The sequence below is a fragment of the Cheilinus undulatus genome, linkage group 15 (genome assembly GCF_018320785.1).
Source record: "Cheilinus undulatus linkage group 15, ASM1832078v1, whole genome shotgun sequence".
NCBI lineage: Eukaryota > Metazoa > Chordata > Actinopteri > Labriformes > Labridae > Cheilinus > Cheilinus undulatus.
This window is the reverse complement of record NC_054879.1, coordinates 7,722,993-7,740,432: the sequence shown is the minus strand read 5'-3', so window position 1 is coordinate 7,740,432 and position 17,440 is coordinate 7,722,993. Positions and strand designations below refer to the sequence as shown.

Here is a 17,440-nt window from a genome sequence, read left to right as displayed (position 1 = left end):
ACGGTCTCTCACTCACAGCCACCAGTCATTCAAGTCTACACGGCGCATCATCGTCAACAAAGCTGACTCCTCGCACACAATCCTACGTCAATTCATCCATAAAAAACCCAAAACAACACTACCTGGCCTCCAGCGCTTCCTGGTTCCCCGTCAGAGCCAATCACCACGAGAGTCGTCAAGTGTGACGTCACGGAGCCGCTCCTACAGCAAGGACCTCCTTCACCTGCTCCCTCTGCTGGCGATCAGGTCGTATTACCCCTGTGCTACTCCCTTCGTGTCTCTCTCAAGCTACTACAGCTTTCATCCCTGTGTCTGCAGGCTTCACAAAATCCCCGTGCACGTGTGCTCTTTTCCTTTCCCCCCTCTTCTTTCAGCCACTAACAGTAATATGGCCTCTGTCCCTCTCTCTGCCATAGCCAACCCCGCAGCAGCTTAAGGAGCTCCAGCAATAAATTAACCAGGCTGGCTATTCTCAGTCTTCTCCATTTCCTCCTGATCTATCCTATCAACCCCCCCTCCCTTCCCCAACACCTATGTTTTTTCTTTTCCGCCTCCCATCAATAACTACACTCAACACAGCCAACCAGCCTTTTCTGCTGTTCACTCTCGTCTCAGCAGCACTACGCCACCAAATTCTTTATATAGTTTTATAAACATAAATGCACCTTACTCATTCGTGCGACTCTACTCGGTTCCTCATGAATTCATCCTTTATCCCCTCATCCCTAAACCCTTACCTTCACCCCCTCATCCCTAAACCCTTACCTTCATTGCCTCATCCCTTGACCCCTATCCTGATCCTTTCATCCCACGCCCCTTACCCTCATCTCTTCACCCCTCCTCCCTTATCCTCATCCATTCACCATTTGACCCCTAATCTCATTACCTTGAACTGGTAATTACATAGTTTAGCTAAACTCCTCCATCCATCCATCCATTATAAAACAATTTAGCACAGAAAATGCAACCTTATCTCGGTCCAGCTCAGCTCCGTCACCCACTTCTCACTAAATCTAAAGATCAACACCAGTAAAATTAACTTTTGCTTTCACTGTACCAGAACACTATCTGCTCTGCCAGTCCTTCTCTCTGACATAAGCTTCATGATTATCTCACCATTGTTCTAGACATGGCTCTCCAATTTGAAAGTACAGGCCTCTTTACAACGTACATTTCGATAACCAAGCTTCCAGCCACGTATCACAGTTCAATCAGGGAACATGCTTGGGCACCCTCAACTCTAAGCTATACAGTCACATCTTAGCAGACCGCACCTCTTTCTCACGTGGGCTACACGAAGCTTCCTTTCACGACAGCATGCACTGTCAGCACTCTTCCATTTCACTCACATTCATCCTTCCCAAGCAACACTTCTACCTCTTTATCTCTGGTAAAAGAGGTACAGGCCCTTTTTACCATGTACATTTCATCAACCAAGCTTTCGGGCACTTAGCACAGTACAACCAGGGAACGTGCTCGAGCACCCTTGACTCTAAGCTATACAGTCACATCTTAGCAGCCTGCACCTCTTTCTTACGTGAGCTACGCGAAGCATGCACTGTCAGCACCCTTCCACCTCACTCACATTCATCCTTCCTAAGCAACACTCGTATCTTCAACAGAAGACCTCAGTCTCCACTACATCCTAGGGCTAGCTTAAAGCTAACACCAACTGCCAGTAACTACAAAGGAACACTGCCTGATCAACAGGAGGCTACCAAATACTACCTATTGAGATAGCATGGGGCGGCGCGTACGAACCCAGCGGCCCAGCGCTCAATCACTAGCAGCAGAACAAGCTCTACTCTTACACCAGAACTGACAGCGAGCCCATGGAGTTCACATCTTTCCTGATGGAGATTATCCGGATAAAAGGGCGCTGGGAGACTAACAGGAGGAGGACGTGGAGCAGCACAACACCCACAGCCAATGGGGAGGAGACAGCAACGGCATCGTGCGAGAAGGCGAAAGCAGGGCAAACAAGCAAGGCGCAGGCTTAGCTGGAGCTGCCCCATACAATCCGCCCTACCAAGCATCTTCTCCTGGACGCCCACTCCCTCGCCAGCAGGATGGACAACGTGAAGTTGAAAATTTCTAACCACTGCATGGACCACTGTGTTTTTTCTGCTACAGAGGAGATCACCAAACGTAATTTCGTTGCATTTTCACAATACAATGAAAATAAACGACTATCTACCTAGTCCATCACCTGAAGCACCACGCCTCCCAACCCCCATGCCTAAAGGAGTCGACATTAGAGGAAACCAATCCTCTACCAAGCACAAGGATGGTAAGCAGCAACTACAACCACCTTGGATGCACCCTCTCTAATGGCCGTCTTCCACACATCTGTTTTTTCGGCGGCAGTGCCCACGCCAGGCACCTGTTCACACAATTCTACTACACCTGCTGACTGACTAGCACAGAACCTCAGCACACAGTTCAGCCTCGCCACTCTTTTAAGGGCCTTCTCAGAGTAAGGTGTTCCCCTCTCTGAGGAAAAGACATCTGGGCCTTTTACATCCATCGAATTCCCCAGCATCACCCTCGACTCGATCTCTCTTCAGACATTACTGTCTCAACAAAAGATTCAGTGCATCACTTCACTCCTCTCAAACTATATCTCAGCAGACAGATGCATCAAACATCGGCTGTCAGCACTTCTCAGCCATCTCATCTATGTCATTCGCATCATCCCTCAGGAAAATCTTTGACATCCAACCTTCTCATAGAAGCTGCAGCCATCCCCTCCTCGATGACACATGCAAACAGAAATGCAAATGTAGTAACATTTCCGATCTTCTTGGAATAGCGTTTCTATTCTACGACGACTTCATCAGTCAACCCATAGAAGTTTAAATTCATTCAGATGCAGCTTCGTCCATAGGTTCGGAGGATACTTCAGGGGAAGACGGTTGCTTCCCCGGCCTCCAAAATTACAATCATTAGACTCTGAATCTCAGTCTCCTTCATCTGCCCTATAAGAACTCTATCCCATCACCATCTCAGCCATATTTTGGGGGGCAGAATTGGTCAAGAAAATCGATACTCATTCACTCTGAAAACTCAGCAGCGATCAGCAGTCATGGAGATCATTAACAAAGAAGTTCAGGCCATTGGCCCCAGAATCCGATCTTCATCCAATTCCAGTCCCACCATTTTCAGCAACAACCTTCATTTAGCTCCACAGCTAATTAATCTCTCACAAGCCTCACAGGATACGATCCTCAACAGTGTAGCTCCCTCAACATTCTCTGCCTAACTCGACAGCTGGAACTGTTTCAAGCCTCATCATCCACATACCAAACTACTTTCCATCCTGGACACCATGTCCATCTGCAACTTCAATCTCGCATGCTCACAAAATACAATTCAGCCCTTCACCATTCAAACCTTTCTAGCAGGAATAAAATCCATCATCCAACTCACCACCAGCTTCCAATAATCCTCAATCTCTCATTCCCAATCCACAATGTCAATCAAAGGCTTCAGAAACCAGAAACCTGCCTCAATCACAAAACGCCTGCCTCTCGCCTCTAACAAACTCAGCCTGTGCATCCACTCTCTCCACTCAGGGCACTTAACCCTGGCCACATATTCAACCCTAGAAGCCACGTTCCTGCTGACCTCCTTTGTATACCTCAGATGTTCCAAAAATTGCTCCAACTCCATCTGCCTTCAATCCGTCCCCATCATCCTAAACTATCTGAAATCTCCTTACATACCTCAGATTCTCTCTTATTTGCACTTGACGCAGTAAAACAGACTGCTCAGAGTTCTACCAATCTACATCTTCCGTCTTAAGTCTTACCTCAGCCCATACGAATTACTGACAAGATACATCAGCTCCAGGCATAACCTCAGAACATTACTCAGCCCATTCATATCACATCCATGTGGCTTTCTCAGTATACAGACTCAGCACTCAACACAAACCATCCAGATCCCTGGACGCTGGTCACCTCAACCTTACCACTCATACGTCCATAACAACCTCAACAATCTGCGTCAAGCTTACGCTCAATTCGGTTTCATCCAATCATAACTCTTTTGGGGGTCAAGATCAGCTCAGACAGAATGACGCCTGAGACGGAACCCCCATCCTGAGTCTCCCTCTGCCGAGCCTTCATGCATCTCCCAGACTAGACTACAACTACTTACCCACACCCCTCATCTTTCATCACAAAAGACAACAGTCTCGCTGCACATACTTATCAATCTCGATTAAACCTTTTATCGCATTCTGTTGTGATGTGGTCCTTGCTAGTGAAATGCAGTTAATATTTATTTTAACTTAAGTTCAGGAGCAGGGCCACACCAAAACCACACCCTAAATCACCTGACGGGCCTACTTAAACGTAGCCAACCCACATCACGCTGTCTGCCCAAAGGTCTACAACCCACCCTCCCTTCTCTAACTCATTAATCTCCTCCTTCATCCATTCGTTTCACCCAAGACTCATCTAATTCTAGTTACAGTCTGGGTCGAGGTCAGCTAGGGCAGAATGATGCCCGAGACGGAACCCCCATCCTGAGTCTCCCTCTGCCGAGCCTTCATGCATCTCCCAGACTAGACTACAACTACTTACCAAAATCCCTCATTTTTCATCACAACAGACAACAGTCTTGCTGCACATACTTATCAATCTCGATTAAACCTTTAATCGCATTCTGGTGTGGTGTGGTCCTTGCTAGTGAAGTATTTTTTACTCTCAGCTGAGCTCTCACAGCAGCGTGAGGTAAAATCCTCAGCGCCACAGAATAAACGTAGGAGTGACCCCTCCCCCTTAACTAGGGGTGCACGATAACTATCAGGCCGATAGTTATCGGGCCGATAACAGGAAATTATTACATCATACTTATCGGTCCGATATCATGATGACAAGTCCCGATAAAATATATATTTTTGTCAGCATGGCAGTGGCATTTGTTTTCTTTCTCAGGAGACAACACATTCCGAAACAGCAGGTGGCGCCGCAGTACACGACCCGCTGTTAAAGCACCAGAGAAGAAGAGGAAGTAGCAGCCCCTGTGCTAAAATGCTAACAACACGGTGGCGTTATTCAGTATTTACAGGGAGGATAACACAACCGTGTGTGTAGAATTTGCCCTGCAAAGGTCGCAAAGAGTACAAAGAAGTCCTCTATGGATCTTATAAGTCACTTATAGTCATCATACTAACGACGTTAGGCATAACGACGTTCATTGACGTGCACCTGCCTGCTCTGTTTGACGTGGTTTCATTCAGTTAGACCACGGTGGACTTTACATTCTTAACCAATCTCTGATATGACTTATTTTAGTGCATATTTTTAATCTTTATGTAAAACATCAGCTTGCTTTAAATCTGGCTTAAGCAAAAAAACAAAACAAAACAAAACAAAACAAAACAAAACAAAACAAAAAAACCCAGACCCCCAAATATCTCCATTTGTTACGCATAACAGCCTGTTATTTGGTTTTATGGGGGAAAACCTATGTCTGTTGTTTGTGTATTCTGTACTTGGTACACAAATGTTTAACTAAAAAAAGTTAACTATAATAACAGTTACAAAGTCAGAATAGTTCTTTGTTTTTTGAAAAACAAGAGTGATATTAGTTAAAATTAGTTATAAATATCTTTGCTCACTACATAGTAACCCCTTCTTAACCCCAGATGTACATAAACACATCAAATAAACTTATATTGTTTAATCAACAATTGAAAAAATTTATCGGTTAATGTCGGTTATCGGCCATCAGGAGTAGGAAATTATCGGTAATCGCTATTGGTTAAAAAAAAATAGTTATTGTGCATCACTACCCTTAACTATCAACAGTTGGAGATAATGGCAGAAGGTGTAACATTATATATATTATATTGTTTATCATATTGTTTAAGCTTGTAAAGCACTTTGGTCAACTGAGGTTGTTATTTAAATTTCCTATACAATCAAACACTGACTTGACTGCAGAGGTACTATAGGTGCGCTGCAACAAGTCATTTATAATATGAATCACCAAAAATCATATTGAAAAACACATATTGAAATCATGTTGTAATTAACTATATAAAACTTGATTACTTGTTATTATATTAAGTCTCAGATATACAAAACATAGCCAAAGGTTTGAGCTCATGTCACCTTTTAATCTTTTGGTTATTTTTGTTATTTTGTTGTGATTCATACATCTGGTGTCGCGGTTTAACTGGTGTTGAAATAAGTGGTGACACTCTGTTAAACATTCTATTATGCCACTTGCCTCCTGATTTAAGGAAATAATAAGAGACATTAATGCTACCTGGGAAGAGTTTATATTACAGACAAATATTAAACAAGCAAGTTTCAGTGACACTGCAGGTGTTTTATTATAACAATTATGGCAGCAGCTCCTTAATTGTACTTGTCTTATGTATTTCAAAGCAAAAGCATTGGCATTGAAATTCCCTGTTTATGAAGCAAAACAATACTGAGTTAAAGGTAAATATTGGAGTCTTATGTTCTGGTTGCACAAAGGGTTTTTGATGTGGATTTACAGGTCTCAGACTGAAATGAAGTTTGGGAAAGGCTGGTATAGAATTATAAAACATGCAACAAGGATTTTACATTGATGCAGAGAGACTATGTGCATGATATGAAACACTTTGAAAACTGTAGTAGAAAGAATAAATCATTGAAACCATTGGAGTCTTCCTGCTTTACTGATATTATTCAAACTATGAACATGAGATTTTTCAAATCAAAACATCATTTTGCTTATCAAAACAGATTTTCTACAGCCTAAATGCATGAAAGTCTCTTCAGAAATGTAATGCTGTCAGCCATCTGAGAGTGCCAAATCACAGTTTTGTGATATTATTATTTGTTTTTGATATTGCAGAACCCCAGAATTCTGTGTTGAATTTTTGTCAGCTTAAATCCATAAATTAAAGGATTCATAAGCGGTGGTATGACCAGAAACTCTATTGCTATAAAGTTTTGTATTGTCTGAGGTAAATCCTTTGACCCATATCGAATGTACATGATATCCAAAAGAATAGTCACCAGAAAGGTGAGCAGGGAGGTGACATGAGGCACACATGTCTGCATGAACTTTGCCCTGTTTTCTAAAGAATTGACACAAGTTCTGATGAGATATATGTAAGACCAGACTATCACAACACCATGAAGTACATAAATGACTATTGTAATGTAAGCTACTATGTTGTTCAGCAGGGTTTCAGCTGGGAAACAAGCAAGAGCAACAATAATCCAGTTGACACAGTAAAGCCTGGCTATATAGTTGCTGCACAGTCTCAGTCTAGATGTTAGAAAGATGTTGGTTGATATGATGGAAAAAGGCGTTATTACAGAGAAACACACCAGCTTCATCAGTCTCTGCTTTGACATGAGGGAGTGATACTCCAGAGGTCGACAAATAGCCAAGTATCTGTCGTATGCCATGACTGCAAGAATGGACAGATCAGTGCAGGCGGATGTGTACATCACCAGAGCCTGGAGAAGACATCCAGAGTACGAGATAACGTGGACCGGAGACAGCAGGTCCCACAGAAACTTGGGGTAGAAACCAGAAGACCCATAAAGCCCGTTAATGCAGAAGGTACACAGCAGAATGTACATTGGTTCATGCAGGTCTTTATAAACAATGATGGTCACAATAAGGACAGAATTGATCACTAGAATCATGCAGTAGCACAGAAAAGTGACACAGAAAATGATAAAGCGGTAGTTCTTTGTCACACTTAACCCTGAAAGAAAGAACATTGAAGAAGAATTATCCATCATAGGTGGGAGTAAACAAAATCTGTGAGGGATAACTCACTCCCTCTCTGTCTCCCTTCTCTCTGCTTACTGGTATTAATATTCACTCCAACCTGACAAACATGAATACTGGGAATTCAAAGTGGCCAATCATTCAGGCTTTCACGTTTATCACCTAGTAACAATCTGTAAACAAAATGAACCACAGGAACACGACAGATTCCAACTGTAGAGTGGATTTTTAAAAATTCTTTTGTATGTCAGGGATATTAACCGAGACCTTAAAGCATGTTTTTTTTAAATTTATTTATTTATTTTTTTTATGGTAAACTTCAATGCACTATTCTCAATTAGAGATGATATAGACCAGTCCTACGGTTGATTTGTGGGTGCTGCCATCTTGAGCGGCCATTACTGCGGTGCAGCAGCAGGTTAATGTCAAGACACTGTGCTAAAACTGCATTTTAAATGAACTTTGTTGCTTACCTAATTGACGATTTTGATCCTCACAAGCTGATGTATTCAGCTGAAACCGCTGTCAGCTTACAACCTTAAAATCCAGCTATCCTTGTTTTTGGAATAGTTAAAGAAAAATCACATCCACTGTCGATAGTTTAGTGCTGTCCTCTTCTTGTTTATCCCTCCAGCAGCTGAAGATGCGTCTTTACTGCTGTTAGCCTGGATAGCCCTAATCATGCTAACCAGCTTCGTGTAAACAAGTCTGTGCTGTCCTCCTCAGCCAAAAAGATCTGTGCCTTCTTGCATGACTTAAATCCATTTTAAATACAGCCCCATTTTTTTTAGAATTGGCCACAGGTAGATTTACCTACTCTTCAAAGTCCAGTACAGCTTTATCCCCAGGTCTAACCCAGTCTCCTCACTCAGCTGCTACTTCTTCATGTTTGTGTCGCTAAGCTGTCTTCATATGGTGTACCATCGCTGTCAAAAGTCTGTATGCATAACTCTGACACTTTGTATCCGTGTTTGAAAACTCTGTGCGTAAATGAATGCTTTGTACCCCCAAAAAATAGTTTTATATACACGAGTCAGCAAATTACGAGTGTTTTTATGTGAATATGAATCTTAAAGCTACGACTTCAAGCAGTCACGAATACGAATCTGATTTCTACGCATAGGAACTCGAGTTCTTGGGTACGAGGCGAAAAGCGTTATGAACCTCCTGCTTTCACACCGAGGGTTTGACCGCTTGTTTTACATATGAGAAAACTTTAGCTTGCGACCTTGTGGGCTGATGCTACAACTTGTTTTGTAGTGTTATCGAAATAATACTGAAATATCACATTTTAAACTTTACCTGTGATGCCGAGTCGGAGCTAGCAGCAGCGTACCCATTGTCAGCCATCATTGCGCATGTGTGATCGGCAGAATCGGGGTTGGATTAGTCTCCCTATGACCTGCCTGTGACCCCGGTGACGTCATTTGAACGCTTTTTGCCTCGTACCCAAGAACTTGAGTTCATGTGCATAGAAATCAGATTCGTATTCGTGACTGCTTGAAGTCGTAGCTTTTAGATTCATACTAAAGTGAACCAGGAACCCTCTTGCTGTGAGGCAACAGCGCTGACCCCTGCACCACTGTGCAGCCACAGTTGAAACATGTCAGTAATAATAATAATACATTTTATTTATAAAGCGTACACTGTAACAGACAAAAGACGAGTTAAAAGACATTACATACCAAAGAAATCAAACCCTAAACAGACAACAAGCAGATAATCAAGCAGAAAAAGACAAGACAACAGAATCAAACATTAAAAGCAAGTTTACAAAGGTGAGTTTTGAGCAGGGATTTGAATCAGGAGGAGTCCGTTCAGTCTTGGATATGGTTAGGGAGTGAGTTCCAGAGGGAGAGGGTGGCTATGGAGAAGGCTCTGGGACAGGTAACAAATAAATAAATAAATAAATAAAAAGGTAAAAAAAACATCTCCTACAATTAGTTTATCTGAAAAAAGAAACACAAGATAAGTAATTAAATCATGTTTGCTTGGCAGAGCGACGACTTTGCATGAGGTCAGTATCACAACTTATGTAAATCTCCATTCTGCAGAGTTTGAATGAGCAAACGCCTGCGCTCTCAACAAAGAGTAATCTGGCTTTACTTTTGTTCTTCAGAGAGAGGTGATTATGTGTCCTTCTCTCTGGTCAATACCCTGATTAATTTTACGGACCAACTTTAACCACATCAATGAATTGGTCTGGCTGTTTGAATTTTGCACTGACAGGAAATACGGTTGCCACCCATCCTTTAAAATACAGTATCGTTCTGTATTTGACAGTTAAATGCAGCGTCCTGTTTTGAGTCAATACAGGATGCCATTTGTTCTGTATTTTCATCCCTCACGTACTACTTTGTCACTGATTTCTTGATACATCAAATCTCCCTTCATTACAATTCATATCAAATTTGCAATATAGGACAACATATTTGCAATGAGACATTTTTGTTAGATCCATTTGAATTTTGTGGGAAAATAAGCTAAGAAATTTGTCGATATTTTTGCAGAAATTTGAGAAATGTATTTTGAAATTTTTAGGAATTTTAATTTTAATTTCTTTGGAAATTTGTTTAGAAAATTGTAGGTATTTTAGGGAAATTTTTAACATTTATATGTAAATTTTGGAGAATTTTATTCAAAATTCTAGGAGAATAAGGTTTGAAACTAGGTCATTTCATGAAAACTTGGGAAATGTCTTAGTAAATTTTTTAAGAAGTTGATTTGATTTTTTTTTTTTGGGTGGGGTTTGCTTTGATTTTTTTTTTAGAATTCTTATTCAAATTTGAGGAATTTATTTGTATATTTTTGGGATGTTGATTTGATTTATTTTGGGTAGGGGCACTTTTATAAATCTTAGTTATTTTCTTAGAAATTTGGAACATTTGTAGATTTTGGGTTGTTCAATATACATTTCTGGTGAAATAACTTTGTGTGCTATAATATAAAATGGCTTATAAGATGAGGAACCTGAAGAATAATTGCATGTTAAATTGGAATCACAATCATGGATGAAAAAAATTGCAATTAGATTATTTTCTCAAATCGTTCAGCCCTATTAAATATACTCCAAAAAGTAAGCAATGGCCTCCACAACAAAACTGAAAGAGTGGTAATAGTAGTCATGGTACAGGCACCCCATTCCTCTGGCCCGTGATAGCTGTGGCCCTGAGGATTGTGGGGCGTACTTTATTTTTATGCTTAAAAGGTGGCAACCCTAACAGGAAGAGACCTCCCTCTGGGCGCCCCATCTGACAGAACTCAGCACTTAAGAAAGAAACCATATTTCATTGATACTAATTAATTACAGATTTTTCAAAACTACATTTTTTGTAGGTGTCTGATCATTTATAACATGATGGTGATGATGGATGGTGATGGCAGTGATGCCAGTGAATTGCCCAGGCCCAAACAGACTTGAGAGGCGTCACTGATCAGGACAGCCCAGTAATCAGACTCTGCCCACAAAGATCCTGTGTGACAAACATAGAACACATTTAGCTTTAAAAATTTGGCATACTTTGTGAAACCTATTGATGTTGCTGTGAGGTGAGAATGAAAGATGAACTATTGCATGTATGTAGACCTGGTCTGCCAGCAGGGGGTGCTATTCATCTGATTATGAGCACAGTACTGTGGAGAAATAAAGCTGAGAATGCTGGTTTACTCTCTAGATTTTGAATCTTCCCTGCAGTTTTAAATGGAAGTAAATTTATTGGAAGGAAACTAGAAAACAGAGTTTGCTAGAAACCTAACATAAAACATATCTAAACTACAATATCAGGAGGAGTTACTGAGTGTTGAAGTGGGGTAAACACTTACAACAGCTCACTACCAGGGCAGAGCTGAAACAGTTTATTCTATCTGAGGTTTTGCCCAAACGTGCAGGGTCCAAAAACATGCTCCCTATATGAGGCAGTTATATGTATTATTTTAATGCTGTCCTCAATAAAAAGGTATATTTAGAAGTCCATCAAACGTGTACATTTATTGTGAAAAGATCATACAGTTGCACCCAAAAAATTACACCCTTAGAGCTGAAATCATTTTAAATATCTGAATGTCCTCAAAGTGTTGTCATCATTGTTAAACCAATATGCTGAAGATTTAAAAAAGGGCCTGAGGTTTATCTTTTAAAGTTCTGTAAGGGGTTGGAAGTTGGTATGAAACTTCCCAACAGTTATCCTTCTGAAAATCTCTGCTAGAGGCCTCCAGTATGTATTGCTGTCTTAACAATGGGTTTAATTTAGTTTTATGTATGTATGTATGTATGTATGTATTATTATTATACATGCATTTTTATTATTATTTTTCATGATGAAAATATATACATGTTTCCTGTCAAGACTAGGAATCAATCCTACAACCAGTGCACTGAGGACTACAGCCTCTGTATATGAGCACCTCTACCAGTTGAGCTGAATTTGCACCCTTCCTCAAGTCTTTTCTTGTATTTAAATCTATCAGACAAAATTATGGAAGAGAGAAAAAGGACATCAAAATAGTTATATTAGAAAATGATATTGCACAATATTTAATAATCCATCCAATGAAAGCAGAAAGAAAAAAACATGAATGTAACATTTGTAAAAAGTAAAAACACTTTAATGAAATTGTTTCTTGTTAAGACTCAAGGTATCTTTAGTCAAGACGTATTCAATAAAAGTGTTTTTTTTTTTCATCAAATTAGACAAAGCAAGTTTTCTCAGTGACTTCCTTTTCTGTCCATTTATGTTTGGAATCATGAATATTTAAAACGGTGCTAATAAAGGGTAAGAAAACACGTTTAATAATGTATTTATACATCTGTAGTTTATACAAAACATGCTTAATGAAACAAACACATATATGTATATACACACAAATATATAGATTTATGTGTTTATATAGAGAGAGATTATACAGAAAGCTTGCATGTATCGTTATAACAGAAAAAGTTATCAAATATAATAAAATGTTAAATATGTATATACATAACTGAACTTAAATACTTTTATAGTGAGATTAAACATGTTTAATATTCACTGTAAAATTATTAAAGTTCAAACTGAAAGCCGAGTCATCATGTGAAAATTCATTTGAATTCTGTTTAATATGAACCCTTAGAGGTCCACTGGCTATTTTGCCATTTTGTTAATTTCCTTTTGACAAAATAAACCACCCAAAAAATGTTTACCATGCTCATGTTTGGTATAATCTTTTCAGCACTACTTTAACTTTATAAAATGAAAACTATACTTTTTAAAGTTTAGTTTACTTTTTAAGATATAGGGCCTTCAAAATTGTTATTAAAACAATATATTGTCATTTTTAAAAAGAAATTACAATATGCTGAAATTGTTAAAAAAAAATACCAGGGCCAATCGTGTACAGCATGGTCCACTGTACTCTATGTGTAGCATTAATTTTCATATCAAATTAAAATGATCATATTTCCTGTTTTACTCGGTCTACTGACAATAAACAAAAACTGAAAGAAAGCTTAAAGATCATGCTTTCCACACAAAGTGATTGCAATGTAAAATGTGGCTTTGTTTTCATGCAGTGATGTGACAAAACCAGTGCATGATGAAATCACACCGGTCTGATCGTGGACCCCTAAGTGCTACACACACTGCTTTCCAAAAATCCGAGTCATGATGAAAGAAGCCCAAGACCACTAACATGTCAAAATGGCCTTCATATTTAAGATTCAATATGTTTTATCCTGGCTTTTGAGCATGAAACCATCCTTAGAATGACTTTTCTAATCTCTGGTAACTTCAGGCCGTAGACGAGAGGATTCAAAATAGGAGGAATCACCACGAACTCCAGGGATAAAATAACAGCAAGAAACGGATTCAGCTCCTCTAGATCCACTCTGCTGAGGGCAACATCACAAAACACAGTGATGGAATAATTGACAAACGTGATGATGTGTGGCAGACAGCTCTGGATGACTTTACTCTTAAACTCTGAGGATTGATTTCTACAGAGGAGGATAATTCTGGTGTATGTGTACAAGACAAACGCCAGGGGACAGAAGACCGTGGTTACTGACACAAGCATGCCAACAAGGTTATTCAGAGCTGTAGAGATACATGACAGCTTCACAATGGGCCAGTTTGCACAGAACACCTTTGGTATCTTATTTCCACATAACGGAAGTCTAGAGGCCAAATACACACAAGCAAAGACAGAAATAGCAGGATAGATCCATGCAACAGAAACCAAAATGGCGATCATCTTAGTGGTGACTTTGGTGTGGTAATGTAACGGCTGACATATGGCAATATAGCGATCATACGCCATAATCCCTAAGAGCGTGAGCTCATAGGAAGCATAGGTGTAAATGACATAGACCTGAGTCAAACAGGCTGCTCGTGGAATCAGGTGGCTGTCAGACAGGAGGTCTCTCAGGAATCTGATGAAGAAGCCGGTGGAGCCGTACACAGAGTTAACAGACAAACACAGGATAAAGATATACATAGGCTGGTGTAAAGTCTTCTCAAGTGTTATGACCACAATAATGACAAGATTGGCTGAAATGATGAAAGCAAATAACAGGAAGCACAAGATAAATGTGGGGTAGCGGTAGTTGCCGATGTTAATAAACATGGTGAGGTTAAAAAAAGGGGGGTTAGTGCTGTTTTCCATTCAACTCTACAGAGCTGTAAAGTGGGTTTGATGAATAACAATCTTTACAGCTGGATCCTGTTAACTTTAACCATGCAGATGAAACTCATTGACTGGAGCAGTGACGTTATACAGTATAAAGAGCATTAGATAACAGTGATAACAGATGGAGGCAAACACAGAATCACAAAGAACAGGCATCAACAGTTAAAAAGTAAAAATCCAAAAAGGATCAACTACAGAATCTTAGTGACGTAACTAAGTCTGTAAAATCCCCTCACTTTCAACCCTCTGCTCCTACATGGTGTCCTTCTGTCTGTGTGTGCTTTCTTTCATGACAGCTAACCTCGTCTGCTTTCACAGGAGGAACTGACAGACCTTATACCTGTTCAAACCTGATTATGTCACCACAGTGGTCTCAGCATTCCTGTGGGGAATTCAGGAATGTTGTTACGCTACTTGTTTTGCACCAAACACCAGGTCAAACTCCTTGTATGTGAGACTTGCAATAAAACCCTTTTCTGGTTCTAGAGACTTTAAAGCTTCTCAAGAAGACACTGAATGATCAATATTCTTAAAACAGGTGCATACTGTGCGATTTTCAGCTGATTTAGAGATGAATTTTGAGTCACATTACTGAAATGGAAGTCGGACCAACTTTCAGCCTTGTTGTACGTCGTTCCTTGTTTAGTTTACAGCCATGGCCTGACGACCTGCTCCTGACTGTTCAATCAGACATTCATTTTACCGTCTACTTTACAAGCTTTCCAGGGATGGCTGCCAGGAAGCATCCCCACAGTGTGATGCTGCCACCACCATGCTTCACAGTGGGGATGCTGTGTTTGTGTTGATGTGCAGTGTTTGGTGTTCGCCAAACATAAGCTTTTTCTCAAAGTCCCGAGTCAGACCAGAGTCCTCCCTGGCAACTCTTGAACACACATTTGGAACAGGCTAGCGAATGTGCGTGATAACGTCATAGGACGTGTTGCACCCATATACGCGACAGATATCAAAGTAGGAGGGGTACTAACAACAACTTTTACAAGTTTTACCCTGCGCCGTCTAATAAGCTATCACATCATCATATAATCATAATCTATATATATAATAATATGATCATATAATCATATTGGTCATTTATTTTAATTATATAATATAATCATATAATATAATCATATTATATGGCGCTACTTTTACCCATCCGGCTTTACTTTGATGATATAAAATAATGATGATAACATTTTCATGGTGGAAACAGAACATTTAAAAGTGTATTGAGTGCGCTACGACCTGGCTTTCTCCTGATATTATGCAATTTATTTTTAAGAGACGGAAAACGTTGCACATTGGATTGTGGGTAATTCCTGCGAGCGGAGAACACACATGTGCATCCTTGTAAATTCTCTGTTTGAAGGACTCAGTACTTGGAAAATTTTTGAGGATCCTCAACTTTGGCACAGTCCTCCAACAGCAATCGATGACGTAGTATCCTTCAAAAACGGCAGTTTCAGGACTGAACTCGGGGGGATGTTCAGTGCCTTGGATTTTTCTTTGTATCCACCTGGTTTAAACTTTTTAATAAACTTTTCTCTGAGTTGCTTGGAGTGTTCTTGTGTGCTCATGGTGTAATGGTAGCCAGGAACACTGATTAACCAGTGTTAAGTGTACAGTTGTTTTAACACTCTTGTGAGACTACAAGCACCAGTTGGCTAGACCTCTGTTAAATTAGGGCAGTCACTAAAGGGGGTAAATATTTATGCAGTCACTTATTTTATATTACATATTTTTGTTTTGCATTCATTTCTAGAAATCTGTTTTCACTTTTACATTAAAGGTGTTTTATTTCATTTTCATCAAAAAAGTCACATTTTTATTATAAAATCAATCATAGTCAGAGTAAAACATAATTCTTTTTATTGGCACTGTATGACACTATTATGTTAAGCTGAAAATTATGAATAAAGTGTTAAAAATAATGTAGTTTCCTGATAGGATTAAAAGACCAAAAATAATCTCCGTTTCTTCTCAGAAAAAAAACAAACACATTTTTCAAGGCATTTAGTCCATTTAGACCCCTCTAAATGGCATTTATTTTCTGTAGTGCTGAAAAAAGTCTCATGTAAGTTACACTAAATGCTCTTTATTTCAGAGAGTGTTTATCCTTTTTTGATTTCTGAGGCCTGCTCAGTAAGTCAGTGAGTTTTAACAGCTAGAAATACATCTAAAAAAAGACTGTCTCACAGCCATTACACACCTCATGTGTCTTGTCTAGAAGTTAGACATTAACAACTTTGGTAATGAGTCTCTGCATGAATAAGTTTTAATGAAAGAAAAAATATCAAACATCAGATGTGAAAGGTATGTGTTCAGCACAGTGCCTCTGATGCAATGCTTGATGATGTTCAGACTAATGAGAGCCCCAGGGATGGGATACTGTATACTGTACTTTACAAAGGATGATAATGGAGAATCATTAAGTTGCATGTGGTCAACAGGTCATTATCTCCACCATCCCTGGAGTGCAATTAAACATGCTTTGTTACCCTAGAGGGGCACCTTAGATACCAAACCAAAACAAAGATGTTTTTCCAGTCTAGCAAATGGTCAAGAGAACGAACAACAAATGTTGGCAAACACCCAGCAGTACAATTAGGATTTGACAAAGAAATCACTGACCCCCTACACAAACAGGCTTTTATTTTTAAGCCAGTGTTGTACTTTACATTGAAGGTGACCTTTACCTTCAAAATCAGGCTGAATGGCCTCCCAGATTTGGAAAAGGAAGCTAGGGACCACACAGTATAGGAATAAAGTTCATACAGTGTTGTGAATTCAGGTGTATTTTAATCAGATACATTGTCACAGGTGTTTCAAATCAAGCACCTAGCCATGCAGTCTCCCTCTGGGACTCAGAATGGATCTTTCTAAAGAGCTCAGTGACCACAAGCATATGCCATGATGGATGCCACCTTTGCAATGAGACGGTTCGTGAAATTTCATCCCTGCAGTAGTTGTATTATTGGAAAGTGAAAGTGTTTTTAGGAACAACAGCTGCAGGCAAGCCTCATAT

At 39.8% G+C, this 17,440-nt stretch overlaps 2 protein-coding genes across 2 annotated transcripts; both read right to left on the bottom strand.

Moving 5' to 3' along the window:
* Positions 1–6,839: 6,839 nt before the first annotated feature.
* On the bottom strand, positions 6,840–7,766 carry LOC121522598 (olfactory receptor 52D1-like). The gene has a single exon (XM_041807133.1). It carries the CDS (start codon positions 7,764–7,766, stop codon positions 6,840–6,842), a length of 927 nt encoding a protein of 308 aa, XP_041663067.1.
* Positions 7,767–13,440: 5,674 nt separating this feature from the next.
* Positions 13,441–14,391, bottom strand: LOC121522597 (olfactory receptor 6N2-like). The gene has a single exon (XM_041807132.1). The coding sequence runs from the start codon at positions 14,389–14,391 to the stop codon at positions 13,441–13,443; it is 951 nt and encodes a 316-aa protein (XP_041663066.1).
* Between the last annotated feature and the right edge of the window lie 3,049 nt (positions 14,392–17,440).